We start from the raw sequence: 18,542 nt of genomic DNA on the forward strand, positions 1-18,542 counted from the left end.
AAAATGGAGACAGAGGAAGAACTTGTGTCACCAGCCCAGGTTCCAGCACTGTCCCTGGTCTGCTCCCTCGGGATGGGGAGTGCTCCCAGAGCCCTTGTTCATTGTGGAATTTATGGACTGGTCCTTGCACAGCCTCGTTTTGTTATTGAACTTCTAGAACAGGGTTGGGGGTTCCTGTGGGACTCATCCCCCATCAGATGCAAGTGAAATGCAGTCTCAAACTTGTTCTTTGAGATAGTTTCCCAAGGTAGGAACTTGGTTCCAGAAAAGTGCTATCCTGCCTCCAAAAACCCCCTTTTCCAACTGAACCTTCTCTCATTATTGTGGTAATATTCCTTTTCTCTTCTGCCTAGTCTTTGAACATTAGCTCTTTGAGGTTTGCACTAACTCTTTCAGGTTTTCAGTCTCTCACAGTTATCCCTTTGCCACAATGGCATTCCATTAACTTCCCACTGGTTCAGTTTCCAAAAGGAAAGCTGTTCAGTACATCCTTTAAATACAGCGTGAGGTGCTGGAACTGCCATGCAAGTCCTTCATCCGACCCCAGAGAGTGCCTGCCCACTTGTCAAGGGTCACTGGTCCCCTCCGTGGCCCTTCTCACCTCCCCAGGGAGCCAGGCTGTGTCCCTGGAGTCCCCTGGCTGCTCCTGAGCCCAGGCCTTCCCAAAGCCTTCGAGTGGGAGGCTTGGCAGGGGCAGCCTGGCTGCTGCTGCCCTCCTGGGAAGAGCAGGCAAAGGGTGAAGGTCGATGGGCAGAAGTGCAGCAGCAAGGGCAGACCTGGGTCCCTCAGCCTGCCCCCCCTGTCTGCAAGCCCCTGGCTCATGGAGTGAAACTCAAGTACACCCTGAGAACCCGAAGCAAAAGCTGCTCATCCCTTGGAGAACCCCCCCAGCTCCCACAGCACACCCAGCCTTGCCACCAGCCCCAGTTCCCATGGGACTGGGCTGCTGGGGGTGCCCCGAAGGAATTCCCACATCAGTGGGTTTTGGGAGCTTCCCTCTGTGCACTCACCATTGTCTAATACAAGCTGGAGCTTTTTCCCAAGTGGGGACTACAAATATCCCATTTCCCCCATGGCACCTCCTTTATTTCATAACCAGACAGTGGGCTGGACTGTGCTGGAGTGGTAGTGGAGAAACCAGGCTCTGCACCCCACAGTTCCCCTGAAAATGCTGGAACTCCCTGCAGTGCTGTGCCTGACCCAGGAGCCAGCATCCCCCCAGGAGCCCACCCAGCCCTCCTCTGCTCAAAGCTCCTGAGTTTTCCCAGGGCAGGGAGATGGCAGTGACTGCACTGCCTGGTGGTCAAACCTGCATGTTTAAAAGGGAATTTCTAGTTGATGGTTTTTCTAAGGATTTGTCTGATGGATCACTCTGGTTCAAATATTTTTCCCGGTGTTTGAGTCCTTTACTTGCTAGGCTTGTGTTTATCTGCTTTTCCCTGCTTGTGTGGCTCTTTGCTTTGGAGCAAGGTGCTGAAAATCTGTGTATTGATGGAGTCAACAGCAGCTTTCTACCCTTCCCACATCTAAGGGAGAAGGGAAACCCTCATGCTTTTGAGACCTCAAAAATTAATGACTGGAGGTGCTTCCTCTCTGGGGCTGGTCTCCTCCTGGAGTGTTCTGGAATGCTCCAGGCTGTGTGAGAACATGGATCACCTCTCCACAGGGCACAGCTCTCCTGGGCAGGCTCAACTCACCCTGCGAGCGGCTCCTGGGGCACCACCTGCCCAGTGTGAGCTGTCCTTGGAGTCATTTTGGGGCTGAAAGTGTTAAGTGGCTGGAGGTGTTGTGGCACATGGTCCCTGCAGGTCCTGTTGGTTGCTGGAACCAGGACATCAGCAGGGGACAATGGGGACATTCCACATAGGGCTGAGCCAGTGCTGTGTAACAATGGGCACTCTCTGCCAGGGCAGGGGGACACTGTAAAGAGGGACACAAGTGGCACAGGCTCCAGAACAAGGAGGAGACTGAAGAGGAAGGAGCCTGTTGTCTCTTCCTTCTCCTCCTTCTAACATCTCCTACCACCTCCCACCTGCCTGCTCCTCTCCAGAGCAATAGCACAGGAGGCTCCTGTTCCTGGCAGTTCTGTACTTTTGGACACATCAGCAGCAATGGCAACGCTCACTCTGGGCCAGATGCTGGATGCTGCCCTCGGGTCATTGAGAGATGGACTCGTTGACTTTGAGCAGCTGCACAACCTCCTGAACGCCATGCTTTTGCACCTGGGCCTGAGGGATCTGCTTGTCCAGAAGAACGGGGAACCACTGGAGGGGGCCGAGGAAAGCCCTTTCTCTTTCCTTAAGGAGTTAAAGCAGAAAGTGGAAGCCAATGAAAAAGAAATCGCCGAGGTAGAGGCTCTTCCCAGCCCCAGGTGCTGCCCTCAAGCCACCCCCTCCTCTGGGGTCTGAACCCCCTCGTGCTGCTGGGGAGCTGCTGCTGAGGATGTGCTGAAGGCCAAGCCCTGAACTGCCCCTGGCTCTGTGCAGACCGTGGTGGGTGCAAAGGACCCTGCCCTGGGGCTCACCCCCCATTCCCCTCTCCTAGGTGCGGGCTCTTTGCCAGGAGCTGCGTGAAGAGGTCAATGTGGTCAAGGAGGAGCAGTCCCAGATGGCAGAGGACATGCAGTATATGCTACAGAATTTTGACATGGTGAGCTGCTGCTGGTGCCCTGCTGGCCTTGCCCTGCAGCCCTTGGAGGCTCCCAGCGTGAAGGGCACCAGGGGGGATGAGAGGGAAGGGTGTCCTGAGAGCGGAATGTGGGTGCTCATCCCAACCCACCTGCAGCCCCCCACTTTCCTCTGCCACCACTGCCCGCAGGTCAAGCTGGTGGTAGAGGTCACTGCCTCCCTCAACAGGGCTGCTGAGGCATTTGTGAACTAAGCAGCCATCAAAAAAAAAGTAACCTGGGTCCGAGGAAGGTGAGGAGACAAAGGTCCACCTGTGGAATACAGCCACAGCCACTTGGCATAGCCCTGTCCAGGATCCCTCTGTCTGGTATCCAGGTTAATTTGCAAATGTCCCTTTTAAATCCTGCTGCTGTGTTCTGACTCCTGTCTCTGTCCTCACCCTACTGCAGGAAGGATTCCAGAACATGATGGATGAGTTCCGTAACCAGCTGATGGAGTCTCTCATGGTATGTCCTTGAGCATACCCAGGGCCTGCTCCAGGCCAGGGTCCCCTCACATCAGGACATGGTCCCCAGAAGTTCTGGAGGTGGGGGGGAGGGAGAGGGGTCAACACTCCTCTGGGTCCCATCATGCTCCCAGTTACACAGATGGCTCTGATGCCTTCCTTCCAAAATAAAATCTGAAAGAGGCTGATGCTCTCCTCAGCCCCAGAGGAGGTGAGAAACATGGTGTGCTGGGACGTGCTGGAGGACTTCTTGGTGGGCAGGAAAGCAGGAGAAGGAGGAGAAAGAGGAGGTTGAGGTCTGGCAGGTGGAGCAGGATTGCAGCCCCCTGCACCTCCAGCCACTGTGCACCCCAGTGCCTCTGCTGAGGCTGCTCAGGACTCCTCTTCCCACCAGGAGAAGGACCTGGCATAGGCTGAGCCAGGGCAGCTCCTCAACTCACCTAACATGTGGTCCCAGCTTGTTTTCTGCTCAGAAAAAGGCCATGTTCAGGGTGGTAGGAGGAACAGCAGGAGCTGGTGCCTCCTTGGGGCCGGGCTGCACTGGTGCTGCACCACGGCCCCTCCTTGCCCAGCGTCAGGCAGGACCGTGGCTCCCTGCCCTCCAGGTGTCTGGAGTGTGGCTAGGATTAGGGGACAGCAGAGGGACATTATGGGGCAGGTCTGGGATACTGAGTCCCCTTGCTGGAGGCAAGAATGCCTTCCTGATGTATTAGATGGCATCAGTCAGGTGTTTGCTGGTCCCCTGGGCTGGCTGTGAAAACCATGGTCAAAGGGCTAAACTGGCCGGGGAGGAACATTTTGAAGTTCAGCACAGACAAGTGCAGGGTCCTTCAGCTGCAGAGGAGCAGCCCAGGCCGGGCTGACGGCTGGAGAAGCGGCTCTGTGGGGAAGGAGCTGGGGGTGCGGTAGCCAGCCCATCCTCTTCTTCCCAGTCTGCCATGAAGGAGATGATGCAGGGTGGACAAGGCTCAGACAAGCAGAAGCATGCTGGCCCCAGGCTCCTAGACTCGACTGATGACCCAGAGCTGATTGTCATCGGCAACGAAAGTACCTCTGGGCACAGCTGGGGAGGGACCCGGAGGGTGTGAGGGCACAGGGGGCCTGCAGGCTGCTGACTGCCCCCCAGCCATGCTCCCCCTGGCTCCCCCGACCCTGGGCAGCTCTCCCTCTGGTTTCTTCTTCCAGTTACCCTCGTGGAAAAGCCCAGGACACCAAGGCATGGGGATGGCCGGTCTGCCAGCCCTCTGCCCCCCGATGCCAGGACAGCGGGCAGAGGGAAGGAGGCGAGTGCCAGCGGTGACCTGGTCTCTGCTGGGGAAGATGACACGGGACAGGACGTGGAACAGAGTGACAGGGGACGGAGTGGCACGGCACGGAGGGGCATGGGATGGAGTATGGGACAGAATTACATGGGACGGAGCGTGGGACAGAGGGACATGAGACGAAACGTGCAATGGAGCGACGCAGGACAGGAGGACATGGGACAGGAGGACATGGGACAGATCAAGGATGAAGAGATCGAGATACGCGTCTCTAAGGTAGAGGATCTTCCCAGCCCCCTGGGTAGTCCCTCTGAGATGACCAGCATGGAAGAGATCAAGGAAGAAGACACCAAGATGAGCATCTCCAAGGTAGAGGCTCTCCCCAACCCCGTGGGTGCTCCCCCTGAGACACCCCCTCCTTTGGGGTCTGCATCCCCCTCTTGCTGCCTTAGACCAAGGTCTGGTTTAAGACCAAGCTCACAGTGGCACAGGGGGCTTCCTTGAGGGAAAGGGGTGGAGTTCTGGGAGCAAGAGCTGGGGCTGAAACACTGCTCTGCTTGCTCAGGCTCCTCCCCACGTTCTGAAAAAGAGTTTGGATGGCAGTTTCACCACCTCAGGAACGCATCCAAGAGCGCCTGGCACCCACCTCCCAGTGCAGCGGGTGCAGGCAGTACGAGGCCACCCAGGATCCCAGAACCTCTGGGTCCCAGCCGAGAGCATGGCTGGGACGAGCAGGTGAGTGCCACAGGGACAGCAATGGCACTGGGCACAGCACTGGCCCTGTTCCCTCTGGCTGGGCCCACGTGGTGCCCTGGCATTGGATCCATCCATCCACTGATGGAACCGTGGGGATGCTGATGATCATTTCCTCCCAGTGGCAGTAGGCTCCCAGCATCCCAGGAGGCACGTGGAAGAGGCATCAGGATGGAGGCATTCCCAGCTGAAGCTGGAATGTAGGTGCAAAGGCTTTTGTGCCAAGTGTGGGGGACAGTGGTTTGTCCCCCAGCAGGGTGGGACACGCAGTGCCAGAGCCCAGTTGTGACCTGGTTGCTGACCAAGAGAGGACACGGGTGGGAGGCTGGCTGGGATGGCAGCTGTGGGAGCCTGAGCCCTCCACCTCCCATCCCTGTGTGTCCCGGGCAGCCACAAGCAGCCACCCCATTTTGGAGGCACCAGTGGGACGAGGTGAGCGTGTCCCAAGGTGGGAGCATCCCACCCTAGCGAGGGGTACAGGAACTCCCTCCTCTGACCTTGCCACCAGCCCCAGTTCCCAAGGGACTGGGTTGCTCCTGGGAGACATTCCCATAGCAGTGGGTTTTGGGAACTTCCCTCTGTGGATTCACCGTTGTCTAACATGAGCTGGAGCTTTGTCCCAGGTGGGACTCCACAAATATCCTATTTTCCCCCATCACATCCCTTTTCTTTTGTAACCAGCCAGTGGGTGCTGTGGTAGTGGTGGAGAATCCAGGTTCAGCACCCCGCCCTGAAAATGCCAGATCTCCCTGCGGTGCTGTGCCTGCACAGTCAGGCCTGTGTCCCCCAGGAGCCTGCCCAGCCCTTGTCTCCCTGCTTTAGGATGCTCCTAAAGGTGCCCTCTTCTGAGTACACACCTTGTGAGCAGCTTGTGCAATTGCCTGGCCGGTGAGTGGCACCAGCACCGGTGCATCAGGGCTGGGACGGGGGCAGATGGGTGCTGGCAGTGCCCTGCAGTGTCAGGGGTGGCTGGTGTGGCCCCTGTCACCCACCCGTGGCCCCTGTCACCCTCCCCAGACACTCTGAGGCCATCTTGTCCACACCACCACCATCCCCCGGCTTCTCCGGGCGCCTGCCCCGTGCCCGCAGGCAGCACCAAATCCAGGAGCACAGGTAGGGACTTGGGAACCCCCCTGGCCCCTGGGGAGCTCATCCCAGCGAGGAGAGCTCTTCCCTGGGTGGCAGAGCTGGGAAGGGGCTGGAGGTGCCCAGGCAGAGGAGCTGCAGAGGGTTTCACAGCCCTCGTGCTGTCCTGTCAAACCCTGAAGCCACGTGTGATGAGTTGTGCCTGCTGTCAGCCTCAGCTCAGGCTTGGTGGGGACTTGGTGCCTCCTGTGAAAGGAGTTCCCAAAATCAAGTCCTGGAGCTGGGACAGCCCTGCTGTCCCACAGGGGCTGCTGTGGAGCCTGGCACAGCCCTGCTCCTGCCTCCTGGTGTCCCCTGCAAAGGGCACCAGGACCTGTCACAGCCACGGGCAGCCCTTAGGGCTGTGGGGAGAGGGGAGATCCTGCAGGGCTGGGTGGGCAGGGGTCTCCTGCAGCAGCTGGAGGAGGGGGAGCACCCCCTGAACCCCTCCCTAGCACAGCAGGTTGAAGCACAGGGTGCCAGGGTGCCGGGCACTGAGCATCCTGTGCCCTGTCCCCCAGGGAGCAGGCAGTGGAGGGGTATTCCCGCAGACCACCGCTCTACTCCGGGGGCAAACACACCAGCGTCAGCCCCGTGAAGCCCATGAAACCACTCCTTCCAAACCCCAACGAGGTAGGCATGGGAAAGGTGGGGACACACACAGGACACCGAGGCTGGGAGAGTGATGCTGAGCATCTGGAGGAGCATCTATGCCTCAGTTTCCCCAGGAAGAGCTGGGTGGGGAGGTTAGGGGATGCTGAATGCAGCCCAGTGGGGCAGAGCCAGCCCATCCCCTCCTTCCCAGCCCGGCACGTTCGAACTGATGGGCAGGGATGGAGTCGTGTACCGGGGCCGGACTCCCCCGGGGATGGACTGAGCAAGCAGCTCCAGCCTGCAGAAATAAAGGGTGACCAGCAGCCTGTGCCTCTGAGTGCAGCAGGATCTTTCCTTCGTGCACAAAGAGGGGCCAGCAGCATCCCTCGTCCTGCCAACAGCCCCTGTGACACCCCCTCCCAGCAGCTGTGTCACCCCCTGGCCCTCCCGAGCCCCACTTGTGCCCTGCCAGGGCACCCCAAAAGGGACAGCAGGAGGAGGAGGAGGAGCTCATTTGCTGCTGGAGAAGGGGGAAATGGGGACCTCGGCGGGAAGGGCAGCAGCAGTAGAACAGAGTTTAATGCCAAAAGCAAATCCCAGCCCAAGCCGCTGGTTTGCTGTTGCTTATCCCCCGGATGAGCATCACAGACCCCCTCTGCCACCCCCTCGTCCCTCTTGCATTGGCCAAAGGCACAAACCCCTCTGCTCCCCACCTCCAACCAAGACACCACAACCCCAGGAGAGGGACACGTCCCCTCCTTCCCCTTGTGCCACCCCAAGGCCTGGGGCTGCTCCTCCCCAGCCCCCCGTGCCAGCCTCCGCTCCCCGTGGATGGGAGGAAGCCCCAGGAGGGGAAACCCCAACCCTGAGCAGCTCGGGGGCACTGAGGGGTGTCACAGCCAGGGACACGTGGCTGTGAGCACAGGGGCTGGGGATGTCCCTCACACGCAGGCAGTGACATTTCCTGGGGGGGACACAAAGGTGGTGTCACCTCTCGGGTGAGAAACACTGAGGGGAACCCCACAGGAACCTCGGGGGGACTCAGAGCTTATGGGGGGCATCCCCTGGGGGCTGCCCTGTGGAGACCCTGCCCTCCTGGAGGATGTCCCCAAACCTTCCCCCCACAGCACAGCCTCCATCCCTGTCAGCCTCCACAGGCACCTCAGTCCCAGGGAGCTCCCCTGGCACGTTCTCCCTGCTGGGTTTGGTCTCTCAGGGGAAAACCAGGTGTTCAAAACCTGCTTTGGGAGTAGAGGTGGACACAGCCGGATCTGGGATCTCCCCAGTGCCACCTCCTGTGGGATGACTGGGAACACTCTGAGCAAACCCCCGAGCACCAGAGCAGAGCCAAGAAAGAACCATCCTGCACTCCTGGCTGGCACTGAGGGGCTCAAGCACCTCTGGGACCAATTGCATTTGCAGGGCATGGCCCAGCTGGGGTCACCTCTTTGGTGCCCATCATCCTCATGGCCGTTTTGCTGCCCCCAGGATCCAGGTGCACCCTACAAACACTCCCACACCCCTGCACCCCCTGAGCACACCCCCAGCCCCAACACCCCACCCTGGGGTGATCTTTGGAGCAGTAACTGCAGATGGGGGAATTTCTTTTGCCTTTTCTCCATGGAGTTTGTGCCACCTTGGGGACCTCCCCATCCCTGCAGGAAGCTTTGGGTCTCCCTGTCACTCCTGGCATTTCCAGAGCTGCTGTGCTCCCATTTTTGGGGTTTCACCCCAGCTGTTGGTTGTGTGAACACAGTGGCCACGGGCCTGGTGAGCTCCTGTGGTGACCCTTGTGCAGAGGGGGACACTCCGAGGACATCATCCCCTCCCCAGGTGTGCCCACAGTGTTGGGCTGGGGGGCCTCATCCCAGGTGGGTGATGGGGCTGGGGGGGGCCCAAGTTGCTGGGGGGCTTTTGCAAGCTGAGACTTAGTGAGGGGACAGACAGGGGTGTCAGCAGCACCCCCTGGCACACGGGGGCTCCTCGCTGTGCTGGCACAGCCCCCCATGGCCCCTCTTTGGGGACAGCAGTGGTGGCTTGTGGAGGCACAGCACAGACTCAGTCCCCACTGGGACTGAGGGCCACCCCCATTTTCACTGTCCTGCCAAGAACACCCTCCCAGCAGAGGAGAGAAAAGGCAGGGACAGCTGGTGTTAAAAAAGTTATTTTTTTTTTAATTTTTATTATTTTTTAAATTAATAAAAAACCTTCAACCTGTTTTTTTTTGCTGGGTCTTTTTTATGGTTTTGTGGGTCTTTTTTTTTTTTTGGTTTGTTTTTCTGTTTGTTTTTTTTTTTTAAGCAACATTGATTTGAAAACTAAAAAACCCCCAGCTCCCCCCCTGCCTGGGGAAGCACCACATAGGGCAGTCACAGGGACAGGGGGACATCACTTTGATAAACCCCCAGGCCCTGGGGGTGCTGAGGGAGGGAGGATGGGGTTGGGGGCAAGTCCAGGGGGGGGTCTGTGCAAGAAGCCGGGCTGAATTTCGGGAGCCAGAGAGCTGCTTTTGCTCTGGGCACTGCAACAAGTGCCCAGGGAAGGCAGAGCTGGGGAGGGTGTCCAGTGGCTCCATGTGTGTGTGGCTGATGATCTGAGGTGCCAACAGCCACCTCCACCCATTTGTTTTTGTTATTCCTGTCCTCCCCTTCCCTCTCCTGCCCTGATGTAGAGATGCTGGGTGGGGATAAAGCCACAGGGAAAACCCCCAGACACCCACAGCTGCCTCCACGCTGCTGCTCTTCTCTCTGGATTTATATACATTAGATATATTTATATATTATAGTTATATATTTTTTTTAAAAAAAAGGGGAGTAGAGAGCAGCCAGAGACTCTCATGGCTCAGTGCCCTCCCTGGCAGCATTTGCTCCACCCCCCTCCCCCCCCCTAAAAATAATAATAAAACCTAGAAAATGATTCCAGTGCGTTTCTTGGCGAGCCCCCGCTCCCAACGCCCCGGCCCGGCCCCCCTGACCCCCCCAGCCCTCCGGCAGCCCCAGCCTTATCTCTGCCCATCCATGGTGGCCACGGCTTTCTGTGGGGGGGCAGGGGGCGGCGGGGCGGGCGGCCAGGAGGGCTGCGGGTGGTGCAGGTGGTGGTGGAGGCCGTGGGTGGTGGGCGAGGACGGGGGCAGCCAGGCGGGCTGGTGGCTGGGGGGCGAGGAGGCCCAGAAGGGGCTGAAGCTGCCCGGGGGGGAGCAGGCCATGGAGGTGATGGGGCTGTTGCTGCTCTGCAGGCTCTCCGAGGTGCGCAGCTTGGAGAACATGGCCAGCGCGTCCGGGAAGTTGGGCGGCGTGGCCGGCGTGTTGCTGGGGGTGCACATCTGCAGGGCACAGGAGAACGGGGCTGTCAGCTCTTTTTTGGAGGGGGTCCCCACCTGCCCACCACAGGCAGGACCACCGCTGGGGATCCTGCTCGTATCCCACATATCCACACCCGAGGGTCAGCGTAAGGTGTGGGAGAGGCTTCAGCCAAGCTGGACATTTTGGAAGGACATTTTGGACCATCCCAGATGCTCAAAGCCCACGGATGAGGCGGGTCTGGGGAGCAGCACAAACAGGGCTGATGCAAAGGGGTCCAGCACGGGGGGTAGGTGTCACAGTGAGCTCATGGGCACTCTGTTTCCCCTTCCCCATTCCCTGTGACTCTGATCAGATAATCCTGGACCCTCTTTCCTGCCCCAACGGGGTTGGTGGAGATCCAGGGAAGCCCACCCTGTCCAAAGTCTATACAGACCCCTGACATTTCCTGTTCGTGCTCTTTTGCCCCACTCTCCCCTTGGACACCACAGAATAAAGAGAGCTGAACCAACGTATTTTGGGGTAAGAGCCTATTTTGGAAATCTTCATCATCTCCTGATATTCCTCTCCTCACAGCCATGGACCTCTGAGCTAGCCTGATATTCAAAGGGCTGTGTGAGGGGGGAACGGCAGGTAGGGAGGGTGTGGGGTCCTACCTCGCCCCACAGGACCCCCTTTCACCCATTTTCCTCAGCCTCTTCCCCTTCACACCCCATTATGGCAGAGAGAGCAAAAGGCAAGCAGGGCCCCCCCAGTTCCTGGTACAGGCTCTGCCTTCTTGGTACCCAGCTAAATTTAGCACCCGGACAGTGATGGATCCGTCCCTTTTTCCAGCAGAGGAAAAATCCACTAGGGAGGACCCAGCCCCGCTCCGGGGCTCAGGGGCTGGCACAGGAACCCCAAATCAGCACAGAACTGGCTGAACTGAGAATTGGAGAGGTGCTAAAAGGGGGATTGGGCTGTGTATGCAAATTCCCACACGGCTGCACACACAGGGAAGGGCCTGTGTGCAGGGGGATGCCTGGACATGGGGGGTCCATGCACAGGGAGATTTCACCTCTCTGGTTAAATCCATCCCAAATCCCTGTTGCCCTCCTGGAGCCACAATTAACAGATGCTTGTGGGGACTTCAAGCAGAGTTAAAGGGCTTGGTCAGTGTCTGCTGCTTTTAGCAATGGGGGAATTGAGATATTGCTGGTAGGGAATACCTGTTTGATCTCTCCCATCCTGGGGCTTATCCCAGGATTTGCCCCTGGATGGTGTTCAGCTGCCCCTGCTGCTCTCCAGCACAGGCAAACACCTAAATCCCTCTTAGAGGCTCCTGCTCATCCCCATCCCAGCCACCCTGAGTGATGCTGGGATCAAAGGAGCAAACCCTTGCTGGGGGTTTGCCAGATCAATTTGAAATATTAATTAAAAAATAAGAATTTCCATGTAATTATTGCCTTGCCCCTCTTAAGGAGAGACATCAGAGGGTCGGTCACCAACACCCCAAACAGCTCTGGCGAGTCTCGGCCCCACAGAATCTGCAGGGAGTGTGGGGAGCCCCCCACAGAGTGGGGGTGACAGGGACGAGCCCCCGCCCATCAAACCACAGCCACACTCACAGCTTTGTTCCCTGACGCTTGAAAAAGAAATAGAAACTGCCAGCACAAAACTCCTCATCTCACGCCTGCCTTGAGCCGTGTGGGGCATTGCAAACTGCTCAAATCAGGATGCTGGGGAGGGGGAGGGAAACACCAAATAAATTCCCCAAAATAGGAGCATCTGGAGGGAAGGTAAAAGGTATTTTGACACCACGTGGAGCACACGGTGTTATGAAAACATTGTTGAGGAGGGGGAGAAGCGAGTGGCTCGGTTCTGGGGGGGAAGGGGTGCCTGTTTTGGTCGGGGTGGGGATGGGGTTCACCAGCCCTGCTCTGCAGGAATTGCCCCGATGAGGTTTTTGGGGGAGAAGAGCAGGGCTTGGATCTGCTCCTGCCTGCTCCCCCGGCCCTCTCCCTCCGGGAATGCCCCTTTCCCACCAGGAGACCCTCTGCAACCTCCCCGGGGCAGCACGGAAACGTGCGGGCTGGGGAGGAATTGCAATAAAAGGGGTTTTTAGTGGGAGCTGGCTGACAAAGCGACTTTCTCCGAGGGAAAGCCAGCGCTTGCTGCCGGCAATGCCAGGCCGGCATGGATGGAAGGAGAAAAGGGGGAAAATTCGCTTTCACCCCCACCAGCTCCTTCCCCAGCGCGGCACCGCTCGGTTCCTCAACACCGGAGGATGGCGGGGCGGGGGGGGGAGAGGGAAAACAAGGAGAAAACCCGCCTAAGAACCAAAAAACAAAACAGCCGGAGGGGAACAACTTCCTCCCTTCGGCCAAGGGGATGTGCCCTCGGCCAAGGTCAAGCGGCGTGGGGGGAAAGGGGGGTCCAGGCGTGGCGCCCCGGGCCGGGCAGCCCGAGCTGCAGCGCGATGCTCGCCGAGACAAACTATTTCCTGGCAGACATTTTAGCTCGTGTTTACATTCTCCGGCTGCGTGCTCCTGCGGGCGCCCAGCAATATGGCTGGCAGGGAGCTGACAGCTCCCAGGGCCGGGGGCTGCACCCCCTCGGGGGGCTCGGCACGGGGGGGCTCCTCTGGGGGGTGGTGCTGGTAGGGGTGCGGGTATGGGGGGGTTTGGTTGGTGCTGCGAAGGGTCCGGAGGTGTTTTTGGGGCTGGGGGCGTTGGGGAGGGGATGGGGTGAGGGAGGGGTCGGGGGTCTCACTTACCATCTGGGGGGGGTGGTGGCTGCTGGGAATGTTGGTCTCCTGGAAGAAGGCGCTGAGGGCTGTCTGCGGGGACAAGCTGTCAGCTCCAGCCCACCCGAGACAAAAGGGGGAGGGAAAACACGCGGCCCCCCCCAAAGCTCACCCCGCAGCCCCCCCCCAAAGCTCCCACCCCCCTGCGACCGCCCCGGGGGGCGCACCCAGGGGTGCCCCCAACCCCGCCGGGCCTTGGGGCTGCCCTTCCCCCGACCCACCGGGGAGATCGTGCCCCCCGCTCGCTCGGGGGCTCCCCACGCGAGGGGACACCCCAAGCACCCCGTGTTTACACCCCCGCCCCCTCCCCGCGGCACCCCCATCCCCGGACCGGAGCGCCAGGGAGGGGCCGGGCCGCAGCTCGGGTTACGGCCCGGGTATAAATAGACCCGGCGGAGCCCGGGGCCGGACCGCGCCCCGCTCCCCGGTGGGTACCGGGGGGGCGGCCAGGACCCCCCCAAAACCCGGCCACGCGTGTCGGTGGGCCGGGGCCGCACAGCCCTGCCCCCACCCGCACCGCCTTCCGCCCCGCGGCTCTGCGGGCAGCCGGGCGGCGCATCGCGATCCGGGGCGCCCCGGTTCCGGTGCGGCTCATCCCCGTTCCGTGCCGCCCGTCCCGTACCTCGAACTGCCAGTGTGCCGCCTGCAGCAGCTGCTTGGCCTGGTCGGCGGCGCAGCCCGCCGCCAGCACGAACTGGTTGATCATCACCTGGTGCCGCAGCTCGTCCATGTTGACGGACATGGCGGGGCGGCCCCGGCCCGGCCCGCACCGCCCGGAGCGCCCCGCGCCCGCCGCGCCCGCCGCGCTCCGCCGGGGCACCGGGGGGCGCCCGCGCCCCGCCCCCGCGCGCCCATTGGCCGCCGCCGCGCCCGCGCCCCGCCCACCGCCCGCTTCGAACCTTCCAGCTGCCCCGGCGCCTCCCCATTGGCCGCCGCCTGTGTTTTGGCTGCAGGCCGCGCCGCGATTGGCTGGAGGGGGAGGAGGCGGGGCCAGGCGGGAGGGGGAGAGGGAAAGGGAGGAGCGGCCGCTGATTGGCTGAGGGGGGTTTTTCATCGGGAGGCGTTGGTGACGTCACGTTCATTGAGGAGGTTCATTGAGGAGGGGCTCGGGTTGGGGGCGTTGGTTAAGGGGAGATAATTGGGGGGTTATTGGGGGGGTTCAGTTCCGAGGAGGTGTTCGGGGGGGTTATTGGGGGGTTCAGTTCAGAGGAGGTGTTCAGGGGGTTATTGAGGGGGGCTCAGTTCAGAGGAGGCGTTCAGGGGGGTTATTGGGGGGGTTCAGTTCCGAGGAGGTGTTCAGGAGGTTATTGGGGGGTTATTGAGGGGGGCTCAGTTCAGAGAAGGTTTTTGGGAGGTTATTGGGGGGGTTCAGTTCAGAGGAGGTGTTCAGGGGGTTTTTTGGGGGGTTATTGGGGGGTTCAGTTCAGAGGAGGTGTTTAGGGGGTTGTTGGGGAGGTTCAGTTCTGAGGAGCTGTTCAGGGGCTTTTTGGGGAGTTGTTGGGGGGGTTCAGTTCCGAGGAGCTGTTCAGGGGCTTTTTGGGGAGTTGTTGGGGGGGTTCAGTTCCGAGGAGCTGTTTAGGGGGTTAATGGAGGGGTTTTGAGGGGGGTTCAGTTCAGAGGAGGTGTTCAGGGAGTTTTTTGGGGGGTTATTGGGGGGCTTCGTTTCGGAGGAGCTGTTTAGGGGTTATTGGGGGTTTTGAGGGGGGTTCATTGAGAAGAGCTTCTGGGGGTTATTTTGGGGGGGTTCAGTTGAGAGGAGCTGTTTAGGAGGTCATTGAGGGGGGTTCAGTTGAGAGGAGCTGTTTAGGGGGTTGTTTGAGGGGGTTCATTGAGGGGAGCTTTTAGGGCATCATTGGGTGGATTCATTGAGAGGAGCTTTTAGGGGGTCATTGAGGGGTTGTTTAGGAGGTTATTGGGGGGGTTTTGAGGGAGGTTCATTGAGGGGAGCTGTTTAGAGGGTTATTGAGGGTGTTTCAGTTAGGGGGCTTCATGGAGAGGGGCCCTGGACAGGGGGGTTCATTGTTGGGGGGTTACAGAGAGGGGGGGCTCTGCCCTTCCCTGCATACCCCGGTTGTGGGAGCCACTCCCACGGGGGCTGCACCTTAACCCCCTGCCTTGGCTCCCCCAGCCAGGCTCAGCCCTCACCCCTCATTCCCTTTGCAAGGCTCCTCTCTTCCTTCAGCAGAGCTCTCCCACCCCCTCGTCTCCTCCTTCCTGGGGACCCTGCTGCCCACTGCAGGGTTTCCCCCTTAACCCCCTCCCTTGGCTCCCCCATCTGGGAGCCATTTACCCTGGAGATGGGACCCTAGCCAGAGCAGGGACCCATCTTCTTCATCCCCATGCCCCTCCCATGTAAAGGCTGTGGGGTTCAGGGCAGCTCCCAGTTTGGCGGGGGGTGGGGTGGGAATTGGGATTTTTTGTTAATGGTTAAAATCCTGATGACTCTGAGCTCCAGTCCCAGCCTGCAAGGATGAACTCTCCCCTGGTGTGCTTGCCCCACACCACATTTGAGCATCCGAGTGGGACTTGTGCAATTTGTGCCTTGAAGTGTTTTGATTAAAAAAGGAAAATTGGTGTTTCAACCTAAAACAAATAAAGAAGGGACTTTGCAAATGCATGGTGTGAAAATAGGTCAATCTGGGAAGAGCCACTGGAGGTTTGGATGTGCCAGTGGTGACCAGCTGGCCAGGAGAGAGGGAATGAGGAGCAGAGCAATGGAAACTCGAAGCTGCATCTGCAGCTGGTTGCCCCAGAGTGAAGGACTCTGTGGGGCTTCTGCAAATTTCTGGTGATCCCATGAAGGTGAAGTCCAGCAATGCCAGTCTGTGCTTGCCCAGGCTGGAATCCTCCTGGGATATTCAGAGGGATCCCATCATTGGGATTCAGTGATGGGTATGGAGGGTCCTGCTGACCCAGGAAGATTTTGGTAGCTTTGTCTTCTTGGAGCAAAACCAGCCTTGAGGCAGGTGTGGGTGTGAGAGGAGCAATTGCAGATGCAGGATGCCAGCCCCACCTGCCTCTGCACGCAGCCCTGGCGAGCTCTCAGCCCCTCCTGCTTGCCAAAGCCACCCGTGTGCACAGCCTGGCTTCGAGCTGGGAGCAGCCAGGACGTGGCAGGAGCTGGGGGATGATATGGCTTCGAGGGCAGGATCCTCTCTCTGTGCCACACACACATCCCAAATCCCAGAGCTGGGCAGCAGCAGCTTCACACAGCCCAGCAGCACGTGCATTTTGGGGTTGAACTTTGCATTTTCTCTGGATTGCCCCACCGGGTCTCTGGGAATCCAGAGCTTCCCTCTGGCTGCCCTGGCAGGTCAGGAACCCCCTGGACAGAGCCCCCAGAGACACTGGCTGTGATCTCTGGCCATGGAAAAGAGTTTTCAATCTTACAGCATGAATTACCAGCTCTGAGTGTTTGATATCAGTAATAATTAAGCGTGGCACGGGTGCAAAAGTAAAATTTTAGGATTCTAGATAAGCGGTCCAAAGGGGACAAGATGGAGGAAATTGGGTGTGCCTTGTCCTTTTTCTCCTTCTTCATGCCCTCCATGTCTCACTGTGGTGTTGGCATTTTTCTGTTGGTTCAGGCTGGGGACACACTGTCCAACGTAGGTGACAGATATTGGCACGTTCTTGTAAATCCAGCCCAGGGAGTTTCTGGTATTTAATGTTTGTCACATCCCACTGAGGGCAGAGCCCCACACGCTGCCCTGCAGGACAGAGCTGGGCAGGGCAGCAGAACATGTGAGAGATAAACAGAATAAACAACCTGGAAACCAGCACAGACCAATTATGGCTTCTGCTTTGGCAGCGGGGCTGAAATAGAGACTTTTTGCAATCTCAGAATCATCAATACCACGGATTCCGACACGGGTCAGCCCTGCTGGGGTTTCTCCTGGCTTTGTGTGTGCTGGGATGTGCAGCTGGGCAGGACTGGGAGGGCCCCGGCCCTCGAAGCCCATCCAGCTTCGTCCCCCAGCTCCTGCCGCGCTCCACTGCGGCACTGTCCTACAAAATCCTCTGCTGCAGTAATCGCTGGGAAAAAAAAAAAAAAAAAACCACGAGCCGTGCATGCAGGCAGCAGCTCTGCGTGTAATGACTGCCAGGTTATGGATCTGCACGGGGATAACTTTGAATTATTATCTGCACTAAAGCCCTGCAGTCTGCTGTGTGCCGGTAATGAAATGTGCTGGCTCCTTCTCCCAGTTTCCCGCTGGCGGTGCTGGCTGGAGTGGGGCTGGCAGCTCAGCAGCGCTGGGCTGGGCTAGAGTTTTAAATTATCCATGTGTAGAATGGGATTCCCAAAAATGCGTGTTGGGGTGAGCAGGGATCAGTTCCTGTGGTCCTGGGGCTCCTAGCTGGGCACAAACGCTCAGAGCTGGATCAGGCTCCTGATGTGGATGTCTCACCTCTTCAGAGAACCATTTGGGTTGGAAAAGACCTTTAAGACCGTGGAGTCTTAAATCCTCCTCTTGAGCCGGTGCTCCCGCTGGCACCCAGCCCAGGTGTGCAGCAGCACGGACATGGTGTCACTGCTGGGATGTGTGTCCCGGCGTGACAGTGACAGGCTGACAAAACAGGGCACAAAGCCACCCTGGGCTGCTCTTTGATTTGGCTTTTCTCAGCTGCCTTTGGGGCTGTGTGTTAGGAAGCAGCTGGGAGGGAGTTCCATGTGTGCCTCTGCAGGGAGGGGATGAAGGGGGCAGCCCCAGGACGGCCTTTGCTGTCACCACTGAGTAGCCGAGGACATCAGGGCAGCCGATCCGCCCCCCTGCACATCTCCCGTTTGATATTTATAGCACTCGTGTTATCAACTCAAATCAAAATCATGTGATGCTCCGCTAACTGCCGCTGCCGGGCTAATTAATCACCGGCGGGTTTAAATGAGCGGTCAAAAGGTCCGTCCTTCCTCTTGTGCAAAATGAGGAGGTGACCAGTGCTTCCCAGTAATCGAACTCTGGGGGAAGTGTCGGGGTGCACTGGGGCGGCTCCTGCCTCCAGAGGAACTCGCGGAGCGGGGAGGGCAGGATGGGGATGGTGGGGATGGTGGGGATGTGCACTGGCGGGGGGCTCTAACCTGGCCCTGCCCAGCGCTCTGCGCCCCTGGAGCGCCGCTGGAGAGGATCATTCCCTGTGCCAACATCTGCACAACATCCTCCCCTCTATAACCTGCCGGGAGAAGCGGGGGCTTGTCCTTCTCCCAGGCGGGCACAGGGACAGAGGGACATGCCCCGTCTGCCCCTGGGGGTCCCTGAGCGGGGATTGCTGCCCGGTGCCGCCCACTCCGTGGGGCTGGGGGCAAGGGTGGGAGGAGGCTGGGCCGTGGTGGGCGGAATCACTGCGGGGTGACTGAGGGCGGCGGGTGATGGCGAGGAGGGTACCGGAGCAAACCGGGTGGCACGGGAGATGGCAGGTGGGTGGCACCGTGGGCACGCGTGTGCACCGCGGGGGGACAGGTAAGTGGCACTTGAAGGGGGACGCCGCTGGGCGGGTGGCGGACACCGGGGCACGGTGATCCCGGCAGCATCCTTTCCTCTCGCCTCACAACCGAGCCGGGCCGGGGCGGGGCGGGTCGGGGCGTGCCGGCCGATG

At 59.3% G+C, this 18,542-nt stretch overlaps 3 protein-coding genes across 3 annotated transcripts in view; 1 reads left to right on the forward strand and 2 right to left on the reverse strand.

The window, feature by feature from the left end:
* The first annotated feature begins 1,979 nt into the window (after nt 1-1,979).
* Nucleotides 1,980-7,645, forward strand: LOC116184280 (uncharacterized). Its single transcript, XM_085556998.1, has 10 exons — nt 1,980-2,348; nt 2,545-2,649; nt 3,077-3,133; nt 4,065-4,179; nt 4,318-4,763; nt 4,960-5,129; nt 5,270-5,347; nt 5,970-6,035; nt 6,165-6,260; nt 6,794-7,645. Exons 1-10 carry the CDS (start codon nt 2,112-2,114, stop codon nt 7,503-7,505), a joined length of 2,082 nt encoding a protein of 693 aa, XP_085413124.1. The 5' UTR covers nt 1,980-2,111; the 3' UTR covers nt 7,506-7,645.
* LOC146765845 (uncharacterized) overlaps nt 3,827-18,542 on the reverse strand; it is a 189,074-nt gene continuing 174,358 nt past the window's right edge. Inside the window, exon 2 of the mRNA XM_085557007.1 lies at nt 3,827-3,985. Within this exon, the coding sequence (XP_085413133.1) occupies nt 3,963-3,985 (23 nt within the window). The 3' untranslated portion in view covers nt 3,827-3,962. The remainder of the gene's footprint in view (nt 3,986-18,542) is intronic.
* On the reverse strand, nt 9,615-13,791 carry UBALD2 (UBA like domain containing 2). Its single transcript, XM_021541692.2, has 3 exons — nt 13,573-13,791; nt 12,921-12,983; nt 9,615-10,188 (listed from the first exon to the last, which is right to left on the reverse strand). The coding sequence occupies exons 1-3, from the start codon at nt 13,690-13,692 to the stop codon at nt 9,868-9,870; spliced, it is 504 nt and encodes a 167-aa protein (XP_021397367.1). The 5' UTR covers nt 13,693-13,791; the 3' UTR covers nt 9,615-9,867.

This window comes from Lonchura striata, chromosome 18 (genome assembly GCF_050655825.1).
Source record: "Lonchura striata isolate lonStrDom1 chromosome 18, ASM5065582v1, whole genome shotgun sequence".
Taxonomy (NCBI): Eukaryota; Metazoa; Chordata; class Aves; order Passeriformes; family Estrildidae; genus Lonchura; species Lonchura striata.